The sequence below is a fragment of the Trichomycterus rosablanca genome, chromosome 16 (genome assembly GCF_030014385.1).
Source record: "Trichomycterus rosablanca isolate fTriRos1 chromosome 16, fTriRos1.hap1, whole genome shotgun sequence".
Classification (NCBI taxonomy): Eukaryota; Metazoa; Chordata; class Actinopteri; order Siluriformes; family Trichomycteridae; genus Trichomycterus; species Trichomycterus rosablanca.
The window spans coordinates 16,728,548-16,746,762 of NC_086003.1; the positions used below are offsets into that span (position 1 = coordinate 16,728,548).

The following is an 18,215-nucleotide window of genomic DNA, read 5'->3' on the forward strand; positions in this document are numbered from 1 at the left end:
AAGTAGCGCATTTGAATAACCTGACTTATAAGTCAGTGACTTATTAGAATCCTCTCTACTGAGGCAGCTGCCTATGTAGGCAGTAAGACAGCAAGGCAGCTCCCTAGGTTTTCGAACACACCCAAGGTCTTGTTGCCTAAATGTTATGTTTGGTGCCCTTGATGCCTGATTATACAACACACTTGCGACTTTGTAAAAAGTGCATGTTATATAATGTTGAGACTAACATGTTTCCTAAGAGGTACACTAAATGTCACTGTGTGGGGTCGTCTACTCCTACAGCATAACGTGGGTGAGTGAGAGAGCTACCAGCCAGGCCCAAGGGGTGCTGAACAATTTAGAAAACACAGCGAGCGTTTACCACGAGTCGGCTCCCATCGTTTACTTAAAACGAGTCGAGTCAAAGAGCCGACTCGTTTGCGAACGACACATCACTGGTCCCTGTCCGCTGGCTTGAGGAAGGGAAAGTGGGGAGAGGACGACCGGTGAGAGAAACCATATCCATGGGTGGCTGTGTGGGCAGTCATCATGACTCTTCGGGCAGTTTAAACGAGAACTCAGAAGGAACTGGGGGTAAGAATAAACTTAGAAGCGGACGGTCATGTTTTAACTGTTAGTTCTGCTTTTTGCTCTGTGTTCTCTTGTCTTGTCTCCTCCTCACTGTTGTCCTCAGTGCTGCCGCTGGAAACACGGTGGCGCCCTCACTGGCAATTCGAACGAAAACCGTTAGCTGTTAATTCCGTCAAAGGTTGAGTCTATTTAAGTTGTTGTTGTGTTTTTTATCGCAGCTTTGTGTTTATTTTCGGTGTTTAACATTTTTGTTAGCATGCTAGCTGCTAAATCAGTAAAAAGCCCGTGCTAGCTACATGGCTAACTCGCTGCCAGAAAATGTGGGTCAGTGAAGCGCACATTTCCTTTATTAGCATCACCATGTACTGTAATACTGTTTATACAACTGTCTGCACTCGTGTCCTTGTACATATGTCGTTTTATCTTGTATATTTAATCAAAACACTTCTTTGCAAAGTCAAATAATAGTACTTTAGGAACTTGACAAGTACCGGTAATAATATTCTATCGCAATACTTGCAGACATTCTCGCTATACTGGTTACAACGCTGTAATATCACATTTTAATAACTTTCGAAGAGCCACGGTTTTAGTTTTACAATGTTCCATCTACAAAACTACTAATAAATTAAAGGTATAAAATTATTTAAATTCAGTTGCCATTTAAATGTTTTATTCAAACAATCTAGCTCAGATTTCCTTAAGACTAAGGACGCTCTTGGTGATTGTTTTGCTTTTGCAGGATAAGCTTTGCATCAAGTATAAAAACATCTTTGATATTCTTTACTTTTTTACTCTTTGACCCCCCCTGTTAAAAAGAAAAAAAAAATCTCGGACCCCTTGACAAGGGTTATTTATTTATGTATTTATTTATTAGGATTTTAACCTCATGTTTTACACTTTGATTACATTCATGACAGAGCAGGTAGTTACTCATTACACAAATTTCATAATTTCAAGTCTTTTTAATGTCAAACACAGTTATGGACAATTTAGTAGCTCCAATTCACCTCACTTACATGTCTTTGGACTGTGGGAGGAAACCGGAGCAGCGTAGGAAACCCACGCAGACAAGTGGAGAACATGCAAACTCCACACAGAAAGGACCCAGACCGCTCCACCTGGGAGTCTAACCCAGGACCTTCTTGCTGTGAGGCGACAGTGCTACCCTCTGAGCCAACGTGCCGCCGTGACAAGGGTTATGATATTACTCATTATTATGAACGGTGGGAAGAAACCGGAGCACCGAAGAAAACCAACGCAGACACGTGGAGAACATGCAAACCACACAGAAAGGACCCAGACCGCTCCACCTGGGAATCTAACCCAGGACCTCCTTGCTGTGAGGCGACAGTGCTACCCACTGAGCCACTCTGCTGCCGTGACTAGGGTTATGATATTATTCATACGCTTTTAGCGAGAATGACAAAAGGTATCGCCTTCCTGCTCATGCGAATTACAAATAACCATGATGATATACACCTTGTATAACGTGGTGTTTTCTTATTTTGGTTGATGTAGTGGGAATGCAGGTTACTTCTGGTGAACTGGTGGTAGGAGCTTCCACACCTGGGTCTTCTGTAGCGGGATGTACATTTACAACTGAATCAGAATCATTCCTAGTGACCTTCCATTGACCTTTGAACTTTTGAGGTGGGCAGATCAAATATTTGTACTCTTAAAGACCCAAAATGGACTATGGGTAGTTAAAAATATTAATTAATCTAAGAGTAATTTAACATTAACATGGATTGATCTAATGCAAGATTTTAAATGCAAGGTGATTTTGTTTGCAGGCCGAAAAGTGCACATGTCTGATTTAATACATAGAATACTAAATCATAACACATGCTGCAAATAGATAGATATCCAGCAGATAGATAGTAGATGAATGAAAATGCAAAAGCAGCAGGATGTCTGTCTGCCTGTCTGTGAGTGTTTATGTGTGGTAGCGGTAAATCTTTACATCAGCTAACTTCTGACATTGCTAAGTGAAGTTCGCACTGACACCATTGACACAGTATCTTCTTGGAATATTGTTCACATGCCTTACTTTGTGTCAGCGCTCTTCAAGGACAGCATGGTTGTGTGTCTTGTTTCTAGACTGTACCTGAGGTGAAATCGGAACCCCTGGTCTGTCTTGCATTATGCAGCATCTCAGTTGTTTCAGGTTATATAGTTGTCTTGGACATAGTAGGAGTAGCATTTTTCCAAATGTGTTTCTAAGACTACTGTTTGCATAATTTATTAGATCATATATTGCGATGTTCAAAGAGTACAATATTATTGTGGCCACATATGATTTATGATATCTCATTATGTCATGATATATAATGGCACTGATAAACATTTCATAAACATTTTATTTTATTTCACCATTAACCATGACATGCTATTATGGCACCTGTGTAAATATTTGTCACTCAGCACCTAATTTCATCTGTACTGATAAGTTTTATCCACGAAAGCATTAGTGTGGGTACTGCTGTTGGGAGATTAGGATGATTGTAGACATTTAAAAGAAATTAGCATCTTCAGTTGAAATAAATACAAACACACCAACATTTTAGTTCTTTTTTTATTAGCAACATTAAAAAAAAAATAATAATAAATATGTCTTAATGGGGCAAGTCATGATTCATAATTATGTTACAGCATTGTTTTTATTTTAAATACAATGCTTTTTCACAGTTTTTGGCATATAAAATATTTTTAAAATAACACTTATTTTAAATAGGTTGTTACTGTACATGTAATGCAATCAGTGCAGCATAAACACTGCAGCAGTTATTTATGTTACATGGTATCTCCACTGTCGCCTCAAAGCAAGAAGGTCCTGGGTTCGATCCCCAGGTGGGGCGGTCCGGGTCCTTTCCGTGTGGAGTTTGCATGTTCTCCCCGTGTCTGCGTGGGTTTCCTCCGGGTATTCCGGTTTCCTCCCACAGTCCAAAGACGTGCAAGTGAGGTGAATTGGAGACACTAAATTGTCCATGACTGTGTTCGATATAACCTTGTGAACTGTTTAATCTTGTGTAATAAATAGCTACCGTTCCTGTCATAAATGTAACCAAAGTGTAAAACATGACATTATAATGCTAATAAACAAACAACATGGTATCTCTTTACTCAGTGCTAAAGGTCTTGTTTACCATGATCCATAATCCAGATTATTGACCAATAGCAGAGCTGATTTGCATTGTAGACCTCTCAAATGGCAGCGCATTAACCAATAGCAGAGCTTCTCTACTAAGTAAAGAATTAAAATTATTCCATACAAATTAAGCAACAGGTTTACAACAGTGGACTCAATTCATTGGTGTAGAATCTAAAAGTGTTTTAAATTTTTTTGTTGTACTGTTTACGGTTGAATAAGCCGGCAACCAGTTAAGACAAGTGTAAAAAAGCTATTTAGAGCTTCATGAACATGTTTAGTCTCACAGAGTCATTTTAATGTTACTGTTCAATCACGGTTGATGGTTTAAAAGCTCATTTCAACTCATTTCCAACAGCTGACAGTTGATTTGTACTGAGGGCGGATGTACGGATTGCACAAACAAACTGTAAAGAGTATCTCGCACTCACTCACCTTCATTGGGCTTGAGCAATTTGTTTCCAGCTGTAGAAACAGTGCTGTTCTTACAGAAAACTGTATGTATTTATACCTTAAAGGAAAGATCTGTTAAGCATGAAAATTATAAACAGATTATAAACAGGTTTTGCGACAGTATGGAGCGTGACTGCATGTTAAACTCTGCACATGTGAAGCTTTCTACAAAAATGATCTAAACATGTTCCAGTGTAAATGTTGTCAGGAAGAGCTTTAATATATTGGCTGCTTTGTGTTTTGTGTTTAGCATGTTAAGTTTAAAATATATGTTTAGAATGCTAGAAACTAGTTCTGCTTTGTGTTTATGTTTTTAATGTACACTTCCACATCTGTCACTGTTGTTTTCTATGTTGGTATTACCAACAGAGCACGAGGACTCATTGATCTGTTATATTTTGATGGGATGCTGAGCGGTTGTCAGTTAACGTTCGTAGGACTTGATGCCACTGATCCAACTAGAATCTCTGTTCTTTTTCTACTTCAATCTCCTTTTTATTAGATTTGTGAGGCTGTGAAAATTCCTTGTCTAGACTCACTTTCTCAGACTTGATTTTTGTGTTTCTTTCTCTAGAGTCCTCTTGCCTCTACTCTCTCTAATACAGAAAATATCACTTCATTCTGTTACCCTCACAAGCACTGACAGCAACATCTAATCTCATTTCCAAGCCTCTTAGAGCTTCACACTACACATAAGATGGCTTGGTTAAAATGTTGTTCAGCGGACTTTTTACCATGTAGTGAGCATAGATTACGTAGTTCACAGTTGCCAACTTTAATTGGCTTTGTTTATGCAGATTTGTCACACTAAATAATTTAAGATCATCAAACAGAATGTAAAATTAGGGAACTTGAATACAAACACATAAAATGTATGCCATCAGCTTGGTAACTCAATAATACATATAACCAAATTTAATATGTAACCAAATTTTGCTAATTGGAGCACTGGGGTGGTGCAGTGGTATGATGAGCTAACGTACCACCACTGAGATCGGGCCTGCTGGGCATTTACAGGAACAGAATTTACTATATCTGGGGTTGACAAAAAACCTTGTGATGGATTGATGCCCTGTTTAGGATATTCCTAAATATTTTAAGCCTGGTGTTACCTGTCAAAACCGCAGTTGCTGTCGTTGATCTGAATGAAATAACTTTGAATATGACTTTGAAACAGTTGAACATTTAAACAATTTTCTCTGATCTGTTTGTGTGAGTGGCATCAGTGGCAACTTGGCAGTAGTGGGGATAGGGTGGCCAGATTCATAGTAACAAAAAGGAGGACATTACACCCCAAAAAGCCGGACATTACACCAAAAAGACGGACGTCATATTAGGAACAGGGGGACATGATACTGCAACACACAGATTGAATCCAGAACCCATATAACCGAGTTTTTGACCAATTTAAGCAAGAGTTCTATATCAAATTACTGTTTTACTCACTAAATGTTGTGTCTACTTTTCATATTTAAGTCTGTTCCTCGCTGCCTCCAAAAGTTTACTTTTTGGCATTTTCACCGCGTTCCTGATCATGAGAGCTGAGTGATTGACTCAGGTAGCGGTGTTTACAGGACAGAGAGGGCGGGCGAAATTCAACCACCCAATCACAGACTAGCATTTAGAGGGCGGACCTTCTCCGATTGGCCAGTGGTAGCTCTATAAGGAGTCAAATGAGGCTGTTAAACCAATGAAATACAAAGCATTTGTTCTGACTTGTACCTGAGCCAATGACAGATAATATTAATCAAAAATGAAACCAGTTCACTCCAAAAGGAGGATTTTTAAGTGTCCGTCCTAGCGTTGCGTGAATGGAGGACTGGCAGCTGAAAACCAGACGTCTGGCCACCCTAAGTGGGGATTGAACTGGCAACTTCTCAGCACTAGTCAAGTACCTTAACCACTAAGCTATCACTGCTCTCCATGCAAGCAATCAATGGTTAAGGGCTTTGCTCAGGGGCCCAACAGTGGCAACTTGGCAGCAGAGGGTATTAAACCAGCAACCTTACACTACCTTAATCACTAAGCTACCACTGCCCTGCAACCAAACAAACAACCAAACAAGTGATAAGGCCAGACTAATAGCTTTAATTTCTGGAAAGACATCTTACTTTCACTGTAGTGCTTGTTAATCACTGCTCTTAACTTTTCTTTTAATTGATATAACATTTAATGCCAAATTACAGGGACTGTATGGAACACGGAAGTACTGTATGGAAGACCTTATGTTACCTCATATAAGTTTCGATCTACTTCCATATTTGTTCTGACATGCAAGGAAATGGAATAATAATAGCGAATAGCTTATTTGATAACTGCAATGGTCATAAGTTGCGACTCTAATTGGAACAGCGGTCAGGAGTTGCCGGCCCTCAAACATTTCATAAAGGGCTTTGTGCCAACTCATCCAGCAAGTCACAAAAGATCACAGAAAACATATAAAGAACAGCAGATGTCTGTAGCCTTTGCTGAGTAAATGATTCCTCTACATCAGAGGTGTCAAACTCACGGCCCGCGGGCCAGATCCGGCCCGCGAGAGCTTAAACGACTGTATGATTGTTGTGATGGTTCGAGTCGTTACAGAGACGCGCTTATAATTTAATGCGCTCCTGCGCCTTTAAGTGACATCGTAGTCATGGCAACTAACTTTAACCTTCGCTAAGAAGCCATGTGACTTTTACGGCAAAAGAACGCGGGGTAGCGTAGTCAGTAATGTAAACAATAATAAGTAAATACAAATAATTATATTGCAATATAATACCCAAGCATCGTCTGTAAGTAGTGGCGTTTATATTCTCAGTTGTTTGTAAATGTTTAGTGAGTATATCACAGCGTTTTAGTTCAAAATTTATCGTAATTAAATACTATTGTTACGTTACTATAGCAATTAGTATCTTTACACACAATTTTAACTCGTTATTTTACGTTTGGTTAAATCTCATATTGTACCAGATGTAACACTTGACTACAGCTGTGTGCTTTTACTGTATTAGGTTCTTTATTGTTTTTATTGTTTGTATTTTGACTTCATTTTGATGCACACAGCTGGGGAGCAAATAAACCGACTGTATTCTGAAGGGAGCTGTCTGTCTGTCTGTCTAGCTGAGAAAGGGGGATAAACTATTAGTGAGGGCAGAATGATTGTCTTAAAAATACACTGTAAAATCCTAAATAAACTGCATCTTTCAAAATGCAGGCTGATTTTGTGACCTGCAAAGTGACACAGTCTGCCAGTAGATGTTACACATATTTACACATGATCCTAAAATGTACAAAAAGATAATTAAGAAAATTAAGCACGAGGAGGAAATTTAATGAAAGTGAAAACAAGTTTGTGCTTCAGGAAAAGACAACGTTGCGTCTCTTGTGTTATGAGGCTGTGTCTGTGGTAAAGTAGAACAATATAAATGCAGAATTAAGCCTCCAAGAAAAACAGCAATGTGACTGCAATCACAGCAGGATACGTTACAATCGGCCCTTTGAGGGCCACCATAATGCTGATGTGGCCCTGGGTGAAAATGAGTTTGACACCCCTGCTCTACATGATGAAGAAAAGTACAAAAAGAAATACAATGGTGGCAAGAAAGAAACCACTGCTTAACAAATAAAACACCAGTGCTCATCTGTCATTTGCAAAAAAGCACCTTGATGATCCATAATTTGATATGATCAAACAAATCAAAGCTTTTAGACTACATGTCTGGCAAAAAGCAAACACATAATTTGGTAGTAAGCATATTATGTCAACGTGGGAGGTAGGAATGTAACGATACACTCTACCCACGATGCGATTCAAGATACTGGGTTCACGATACGATTTTTCCAGATTCCAGATTTTAAACAAAATGAAATTGAAGACAAATTATTTAAATTTTATTATTTAAATTTTATTATTTCTTTTTTTTTTTTTATGTAATAAAATACTGTATTTGTGCTTATCTTTCATTTATCTAAATAATGAATGTCTAAGTACAAACTATGCAAAACAATGCTGCACATTTCCCTTTTTGTGTAAAAAAAATAAAAAATAAAATGTTAAAACAAATCCAACATTAAATAAATAAATAAATGAATAATACAAATAAAGAAAGTATCCTCACATAAATAAATTTGCCTGGAAAATTCCGAACCTGGCAACCCTGTAGTGACGTCAACCAGGTGAGGTGAATAGCGCCAGTGCCCTCTGCTGTTTTAAGTGAATATCGATTCATTATGTAAACCGATTTGAATCGTTACACATGTGAATCGATTTTTAACTGTCTTGTGGTGCATCGTTACATCCCTAGTGGAAACTTGTGGGGCATTTCACTGTGCCTTGGAACTGGACATGTTGTATATTTACTCATATTCTGTATATAAAATATCACGTTTTGTTTTATGGTCTGAAATCATTCTGTGTAACATATGCAATAAGAGGCAATCTGTATGTACAACACATGCCCAGACAGACAAACCCAGCTCTAAAGCTTTGTACTCTTTCTTGTATTATAAATTTTTTAGCATCTGCAACAGTATCTTTGTACTGTGCATACCTGATAGGAATTTCTAATTGCAACTCGAACACTGTTAAAGCTGTTAATGAAGATTTATAATTAGTCTGAACGCTCGGTGTAGTTAGATGTAATAAATCATTTTACTGAACGGGCTGCAGCACTGGCCAAAAACAAATTGGTCGGTAGCTTGCATGTATTTGTATATCTGTGATTAAAGTCCAGGCTGTACCTTTCTGTATTACAACCACAAGTTGAGAATCCCAGCTCTAAAATAACCCATCATCATGCTAAGAATAGCAAAGCATCATGTCCTTCTGCCTTGCCATTTATGGACCGAGCCAAGCATCACGGTTTTTAAGAAAAAGCAGGTTGCCAACAGAGCATCTGGCAAATCTGTGAGGAAAAAGCCATGATAAATTACACTTTTTAACTCTTAATGAGGCGCATGATGACTGACACATCAATCATTTGTGCCCCCTTCCACCGTTGCCCTTTGCCAGCTATAGATGGCAAGGCAGAAGGACATAATTCTGTAGCGTCGAACCACCAAAGGCCAATCTGTACAGCATGTGGTCCTATTACTGTTACGATTACCCTATTACTATTACCCTTCTGCCATATAGACCAGCAGGGGATACATTATGGGTCTGCAGGAAGCATGGGGGTGCAAATGACCAACAGTGCCTGTTCTTTTAATTGTCATTTCATTGGCAGACTCTGCATTAATAACTCTGTGTAAATATGCTGCAGCTGAAGGGGTTGTCAGCTCATTTCTGGCTTCTGTATTTACCTGCACTTTCTGTCAGCAGTCTATCTTTTTTTTCTTTTGCCGTCACCAGAAAACTCGAACAAAAGCTGCCTCCAAGGTCGGCATGGACGCAAATACCAGCAGTTGATTGAGTGGCAGTTTCGCAGCAGCTCCCCTTTTATACTTGCTGTCGGATTTCCTAAATTTCCTCTTTTATTCTTTCTCAAGAACCTGGGTGAAAACCCGGATCTGATTTGTTCTCTCACTTCCTGTCCTCTCTCCCTTCAGGCTGCAGATTATTCTTTTGGTTTCATTTTGTTTTAGTTTATTACGTTTGGTCATTTATTTGTGTATTTTCTTTTAGCACTCTTAAGCTACAGCATTGTTCTGCCTTAGTTAAGTATCCTGCAATGGGGTTCATTTCTCCCAATTTTGTAGGTGTGGGGCCACGTCCCTTTATTAAAGACTGAAGTGCTTTTAGAATATAAAATGGACCCAGAATTACCGTAGAGCAGAATGATCACAGTGATGAAAACCTTAGTTTAGAGTGTCCCTTAGATTGTGTCATTTGAAAAAAACAGAGCCCCACCACTGTCTAGTTGCTACTGTTGGGTCCTTGAGTTTAAATTGTACTTAAAATTTTAAAAATTGCACCCAGGTGGCGCAGCAGGGTTTTCCGCTAGCACACCAGCGCCGAGATTCTGAACTCCTCGGTTTGAAACTCGCCGTTGCCACAGGTCGGCTGGGCGCCATCTAGCAGGCATAATTGGCAGTGCCTGCAGGGCGGGATAGCTGGACTATGTGGGTGGGGTCTTCAAATGAGGACCCTGATTCGCAGATAGAGAGGTGCCTGTGCAGAGTGCACGGGTGAAGACGAATTCCTTTAAGGGCTGTGCGCGGGTCGGAGGAGGTGTGAGCAACAATATACCCACCTTGACTGCAATCAGTGATCCACCAGCAGCGGAAGACAAATCGACTACGCCAAATTGGGAGAGGGCGGCACGGTGGCTCAGTGGGTAGCACTGTCGCCTCACAGCAAGGGTTCGATCCCGGGGGGAAGTCCGGGTCCTTTCTGTGTGGAGTTTGCATGTTCTCCCCGTGTCCGCGTGGGTTTCCTCCGGGAGCTCCGGTTTCCTCCCACAGTTAAAATGTGATACATATCAGATACATTCTTTGTGTGTTGGGTCAGCTGTTGGTCAACATAAGGGTTAAAATGCTTAACAAGTAGTCATCTGAAAGGTAACACAAGCTCTGGGTTTCTTTAGTGCCGAAGAAGCTCGTGAAAACGAAGCATCTGCGGCCATTGTTTTCTTTCCACTGGCCTTTGCTCCGATACATGCGATCCAGCTAATGAATGCATGAGGAACACAAAGCTCCTTGCCACTTTGTCGCGTGCCTACGTCTTGTAATCGCCTGTTAGCTACTGATTCTCATGAAATATGCGTACTGAAAGCTGAACTAGTTGAATACATTACATTACTGCAGCGTTTGCTGTGTTAAGCTGTTTTACAGTCAAAGCATAAAGTCTTAATCATGTGTTTTATTTTTTATGGGTCTTTAGAAGCTTGTCAGTTAAAGGTTACCCTTTTGCTAATGACAATTAAGGATTTAAGTGGCACAGTGGTGGTGGTGGACAGTTACGCTAGTCCACCACCGCTGTAGTCTGGCTTAGAATCACAGCAGGTGTTACCGGCAGGCCAGGCATCTACACGGAGGGATTGGTTGCAGATGAAAAGAAATAATGATGATTGTTATCTGTTAATAATTCGATATTTGCTAAATACGCGTTCCTAGACGAGATCTTACCAGTCTGTTACCAGGGTTTAAATCTGAGCAGTGCTATCGGTCAGCCAGGTGTCTGGAATGTTTGGAGGAAGTGGCCCTGTGATGGATTGATGCCCTGTCCAGGGTAATTCTGTCCGATAGCCACTATTTCTGACCAGGATAAACAAATAATATTGAAAACATACAAAAAAAGACTTTGTTCAACAATAAATGCCAACAAGGAGGGACAGTGGTAGCCTAGTGGGTAGAGCTATGGGCTATCAACCGGAAGATTGGCGGTTCAAATCCAGGCTCTGCTATGCAGCCACTGTTGGGTCCTTGGCAAGACCCTATCTGCTCTAGGGGCGCCGTATGATGGCTGACCCCAGCTTCCAAACAAAAGACAACAAGAATTTCATTGTACTGTACACCTGTATATGTATATATAACAAATAAAGTATATCTATATATCTTAATTAGATACAAACATGATATTTTCAGTGCTTTTGCTTTCTCTGCCATTCTCTTGGTTTGTTTGTGTGGACGGTATAAAATCCAGTTGCTGTGTGGAGCAACTGAAACTAGCCGATAGTTCCCAGATGTCAGTAAAAAACGTTGTGGTTGCGCTGTCCTGATGGGAAGCTAGAGCAGTCTTAAATACCTCAAGAATGAAGTAGCTTTTAGAGTGTTTTTGCTCGACTGCTAGACACACCAGTATTAAAAAGGATTTTTTAGTCGGAATGCCTCAATGCCATACGTAAATCTGTATTCAAAAACAGCTGGATCCTGATCAGGGTCAAGTGTGTCGGGTGATATCCGAGACACTGAGTATGAAGTATTTATATAGAACACAGACTGGGTAGGGTGCATTAAACACTTACCCACCCACTCACTTACTCACTGTTATTAAATACATATGCTTACCAGCCACTTTATTAGCTTCAGGCAAGCTTTTACTTGCATCCAATAGCTATTCTATGGGCTGCACTTACCATGTAGGCAGACTTTGCCAGGTTGTGTCTTATGTCCCTGACCAAGAAGGGTTGTACGTAACACATGCCCAATTCGACACATGTGCAAGTGCCAATCACAGAAAGCATTATCACATTACATTACATACTGGCATTTAGCAGACACTTTTATTCAAAACGACTTTCAGTACTGGGACAGTATACAGTTTGATCACTTGAGGGTTAAGGGCCCTACTCGAGGGTCGAACAGCAGCAACCTGGCAGTGGTGGGGCTTGAACCAGTGACCTTCTGATTACTAGTACAGTACCTTAATCGCTAGGCTACAACCATTGGGCTTCTCTCCATTATTTACCATTTTTTTAGCTGGCGCCTCCATCCAGCCAACAGAGTAATGCAGGAGTAATGAGAAATCCCTTTAACCATTCCTCCCAACAGACACAGCCAATCATGTCCGTGTTGGAGCCTGCCTGGTCGATAGCACAGCTAAAATTCAGACACATTATACCAGGGTTTTCCAACCCAGGGTTTACCCTTGGGTAGGTCGCAAGCCAAAAAAATAGGTTGCAGAGATAACAATGATTCAACAATTTTAAACAGGCACAAACACGAAATTAACTTGTACACAAACGCCCTTTTGTGGAGGCTTTACAGTACATTTTGTAAACCACAGTGGGACCAGATCCATTTTTGTTAATTAAGTATATTTCATTTTGTGTTTCGTTTTGATGCATTGTTTGTGTTACCTGGGTCTTGGTTAAAATCTTGGACAAAATGTTGGTCGCTTAAAAAAAGCCATTAGACCGCTACACCACACAAGCGCCTTCGCTTAGTCTGTCTATAGTGGTGTGTAGTTTATTCTCTGTATTTTATTTTCATTTTTTTTTTTTTTTTATATTTTTTCCCCCTCTTTTTTCCCCCCAATTTTTATCCCCCAGTCTAGTCGTGTCCAATTACCCTGATTGCGTCCTCTATACTGATTCGACCCTTCACCGCTGACTGAGGACGCCTCTCAACTGACCTGCGCCCCCTCCGGTACGCACAGTCAGTACAGACTGCATTTTTCACCTGCACGAGCCGAGTTCATACACTTGACGGGCACTGTGCACGGAGGGCCACACCCCCATCAGCATTATTCCTCAGCCCTGTGCAGGCGCCATCAGTCAGCCAGCAGGGGCCGCAGTCGCACCAGTTATGAGGACCTATGAGCCGACTTTCTTACCCCTAAGAACAACAGCCAATCGTTGTTCATACTGCCACCCAGCCTAGTCGGAAAGGCAGAGCTGAGATTCGATACGATGTATCTGAAACCCCAACTCTGGTGAGCTAGTGTATTTTACCGCTGCGCCACCTGAGCAGCGGTCGTGAAACTATATCTTAAATGAAGCCGTTCCATGGTGCAAAAAAGTTTGGGGACCGCTGGTTTAGTCTACTTAGTTGGATACATGATCCTAATTGAACTTAGCTGGTAACCCATGCCCAGTGTTAACAATGGAGCAAAACAATCTGTGCATTTACTCAAAAAGGGACGAGCTGTCTTGCAGTATGAAGAATTTGGAAACAAAGTGTCCATGGTGGTGATGTTGATTTAATAGACACTACTTCAATAAATACTGAAGTAGCCTGTAGTCTGATAGTAGCCTGTAGTCTTATGTACAGTAGATATAAAGGACAATAATCTTAACCTTAACTGACAGCTTAATGACCAAGAGTGAAGCTGTAGAGAGCCAAGGCAGACATAAAGGCCACTGGTGCTTACCATTAACAGATTAGATTTCGTTACAGGATGCTGGTGGGACAGTGTAATGAGCAAGCGTGCGGTTTTAGACTCTTATCTTGTCAATATCTAATCTGGTCTTAGACTTACAACAGACCTGAACTATTTATAAATATTGAAAGGAATCAGATCAGACCTATAATTCAGACTATGATTCAGCCATGTTAGTCCAGTATTGTAGGGTGTGAATACAATTTTTACAACAATTTAAAATGAGATCCATATGCATTAGGCTCTCAGTGTTTTGTTGTATGAAAATGAAATACAGAAGCTGCTCAGGTGGCGCAGCGGTAAAGTACGCTAGCTCACCAGAGTTGGGGTTTCGAATACATCCTGTCGAATCTCAGCTCTGCCTTTCCGACCAGGCTGGGCGGCAGTATGAACAACGATTGGCTGTTGTTCTTAGGGGTAAGAAAGTCGGATCATAGGTCCTCATAACTGGTGCGACTGCGGCCCCTGCTGGCTGACTGATGGCGCCTGCACAGTACTGAGGAATAATGCTGATGGGGGTGTGGCCCTCCATACACAGTGCCCGTCAAGTGTATGAACTTGACTCGTGCAGGTGAAAAATGCACTTATCTGTACTGACTGTGCGTACTGGAGGGGGCGCATGTCAGTTTAGAGGCGTCCTCAGTCAGCGGTGAAGGGTCGAATCAGTATAGACGACGCATTCAGGGTAACTGGACATGACTAGACTGGGGGATAAAAATGGGGGGGGGGGAATATATATTAAAAAAAAAAAAGATATAGTTTCACTGATCGGCGGGGGAGGGAGGATTTAAAATAGAAGAACTATAAAATAGAAAATCAGTGTGAATCGATGGTTTCAACGAGACGCTGCTTCCACCTAGTGGTGATTGTGGAAAATAACACCCAAAGAGTATTGGAAATTTAATTGCTCATGTAGCTCTCTAACTATGGTTGGGGACCACTGGACTAAACTACAGTGCCCTTCACAAATATTGTCATTCAGTTCATTTAATTTTCATATCAGAGTCACAGTGGGTCCTGTTTCCCCAGAATCACTGGATGTAATGCAGTAATATTCCGCATATATGCATAACGTGGATTGATGGGCAGGGATTGATGGGCGGCCACATCTGGGGCAATCTGCTCTCCCGGGGTAGTTTCATAGTGGCAATTTCAAAAAACACTGCAACACCAGGTTTTCACCATAACTACAAAGCTAAAGAATGCTGACATCACACGCCAGTGGAGGACTGGGCCAGACAGAGTGACCCAACATCACAGCTTCAAAAAAATGCAAGTGTGCCAAGAAAAGCTGGCAAGTGTGAAAGGGAGAAACCATGATTTATAGAACAACTTCCACCTGAAGTGAGTTAATGTGCAGGTGATTGTCAATCATGAGAGACTGACACATCAATCCTCAATAGGGATGCACCGATCCAACTTTTTCAGTTCCGATACCGATCCGATACATATACTTTGCATATCGGCCGATACCGATCCGATACCATTGTTGAATTAATTAACCGTATACTTTATTATGTGGGAAAGGCATCAGGATCGACTTAAACATTACTAAGTTTGCAAAACAAAATATAATTAACACAGATATAAATGTACTGAACTGCTATTTATTTGTCAATAAAATAATAAACAGGCATCTTAATATTTCAGTGTTATTTTCACTCAACGAGTGAGCATCCGACGCTGCCTTGGTGACCAAAGCAATCCCAGCATTCATTGCGGGTCTGGTGCGCTTTTCCTACAGAAAAATAAACATGGCTTGACGGGGCGGAGAAACGAATGGAGTTATTATCAAACGTAAATAAAATATTACTGATTTTTAACTTGTATAAACTTGTACCGAGTGTTTTTATTTGCAAGTTCGAGCTTGTCAGGAAATGTAACGGTTATCGGTACATGAAGGGAAATGTTATATTAACGTTAGCGTTAGCGCTAGCGCTGTGCTACCCCAGTTCATTGTTTTTAATGGCAAGATGCTAAATGCTAAACCCGATGGAATCGCTGTGTAAGTAGCGCATTCGAATAACCTGCCTTATAAGTTGATGACTTATTAGAATCCTCTCTACTGAGGCAGCCGCTTATGTAGACAGTAAGACAGCAAGGCAGCTCCTTAGGTTTTCGAACACACCCAAAATGTGGCTGCTGACAATGAGAAAAACAGTAGTAGCTTAAATAACTTTTTCAAATAAACTTATCCGTAAATATTTAGTGCAAACAGTAATTCAAAATAAAATATAGCAGCTAAACCTGAGTAATAAACATGTTGCCATCGAACTTGTTGGCATAGCAAGCAAGTGAAATACCTCCATGCAGCTGACTCTTTGGCTCGCTCCATGTTGCTGTTTTTGTTTGTGTTATACGCCATACGTCAGCAGCACGTCCTGTATGGGCTTAGCATGCGTCGCAAACGAACTAAAGTGAACGTATATCGGCCCCATGGATCGGTTTAATTATCCGATATCCGATCCATCTCATTTTGGTAATATCGGGACCGATATCCGATCTTAACCTCCGTGCCCCCTTTTTATGGGCTGATCTGAACAGAGTGACATTAAAACCTGTATGTCTCTCTGCCATGTAGGAAATCTGCTGAAAAAATAGGAACCTTACTCAGCTCAGAGGGAAAATGGTATTGATTGGAGCAAACAATTTTAGCTCTGGTGCCAGCCCATGGATCGAAGCATGGAGGAACATTGTTTTTCTAAACAAATACTGACAGGAGACTCTGTAAATCATTTCAGATCGATTTATGGCTGCAGTCCAGGTTTTCCATTCCTAAAGTTCAGACAAGTGGAAATTGAATGCCATGGTCACCCCAGAAACTTGCTGTTTGCATCGATTTGTACTTTGGGCACGGGTAGGTTAGGAACAGGAGACAAAGTTCTAGATTGAATTTCAGTTTTCCAGCTTTGTTAATGCATTTTCTTATAAATAAAATATTTGGGTGAACAAGTTAAGTGCTAATGGGGTTCAGTTAGTGCTGCAGTAAATTAAATTAGCCAACTACTGCTAGGATTCAGGGTTCGAATTCCCAGTGGGAACCACAATTAATTTTTAGGTTTTACAGTCCTACATTTTCATGCACTGACAAACACTAACTTCTAGCCTCAACTGCATGTATAAGCATGTACAGTGGTACCTCCAGTGGTTTCAAAGTATATTTTCCCATAAGCATGTATGGGAAACCTGTTAATGCACTCCATGGTCCTGTGGAACTGCATATATTTTAGACTAATGTGAAATAATAGGGTTGTTTTTGACACTTATACACTGGAAATAACAAGTATATAATAAGTATACTATAAAAAGCACTAAAATACATTAAACCTGCACTTTACCTTTACTTATTTATTGTTTCCTTATGCTTCTTAATCATGGAGATGCTTGATCTTGGAATACCGTATTTCTTAGCGAGTTCAGTAAGGGCGCATTCACATAAGCAGCGGCAAAAACGCTTTTGAGGTGGGTGTGCCGTTATTTGCTATGGAGCTTAATGTGACTTATTGCACTAAAACAATGAGCGAGGAATGTCATTAGTGGAGAGAACTTATGAGCAGTAATAATTAAGAGAGGTTTAGTGTTTCTATATCGTTCTTTTAATACATTAATTCACGTTGTTTTTTTAAATGATAAGAGTTTTAGACTCTTTCTCACAATTTCTCAGCACCTCAAGTTATAACACAAGTTTAAAAGTGAAACAGGAGGAAAATCCAGCTAAACACAGATACGTACATGTGGAGCTTTCAGAGTGAATTTGACGGTTATTCCACACAAATGCATGTTCATCTCATATTCACACTTTGATGACTTTTTACCTCACCGCTCATGCCAAGCGCTGAACAAAGTGGCCGTCTCACACAAGTCGAGTTTAAGCAGGGCTCTAGACTAACGTTTTGCACTGGTTGCACTGGTGCACCTAACTTTTTTTCTTAGGTGCACCAGCACAAAAGTTAGGTGCACCCAAATTTTCGACCGCATCGCATTTAACACCGCAGTTTTACAGGTTCACTTTTTTTTTTTTTTTTTTAATCACTGTCCATACAGGCAATATTGACTTGGAAATAACTAACAATCTGGTCAACATGGCCTCGTCTGATGATCTGTTTGCTGCTGCCTGACAATGAAGGGCAGTGGGGAGAGGGGACACTTGGGCAGTGCATTTATCGCGGCATGTAATGTGTTTTATAGATGCATTGGGCTTTTTCAGCCTTTCAATTCGAAATGTATTAGAACCAGTCACAAATATACTATTGCCGGCCATGGTCTTCCCATGCTCTTTACAGTTAATTATAGTATTAC

The 18,215-nt window shown here is 40.5% G+C and overlaps 1 protein-coding gene across 1 annotated transcript in view; it reads left to right on the forward strand.

Annotated features, from left to right (window-relative positions):
• The first annotated feature begins 430 nt into the window (after positions 1-430).
• ubtd2 (ubiquitin domain containing 2) overlaps positions 431-18,215 on the forward strand; it is a 41,404-nt gene continuing 23,619 nt past the window's right edge. Inside the window, exon 1 of the mRNA XM_063011297.1 lies at positions 431-573. Coding sequence (XP_062867367.1) covers positions 504-573 — 70 coding nt within the window. The 5' untranslated portion in view covers positions 431-503. The remainder of the gene's footprint in view (positions 574-18,215) is intronic.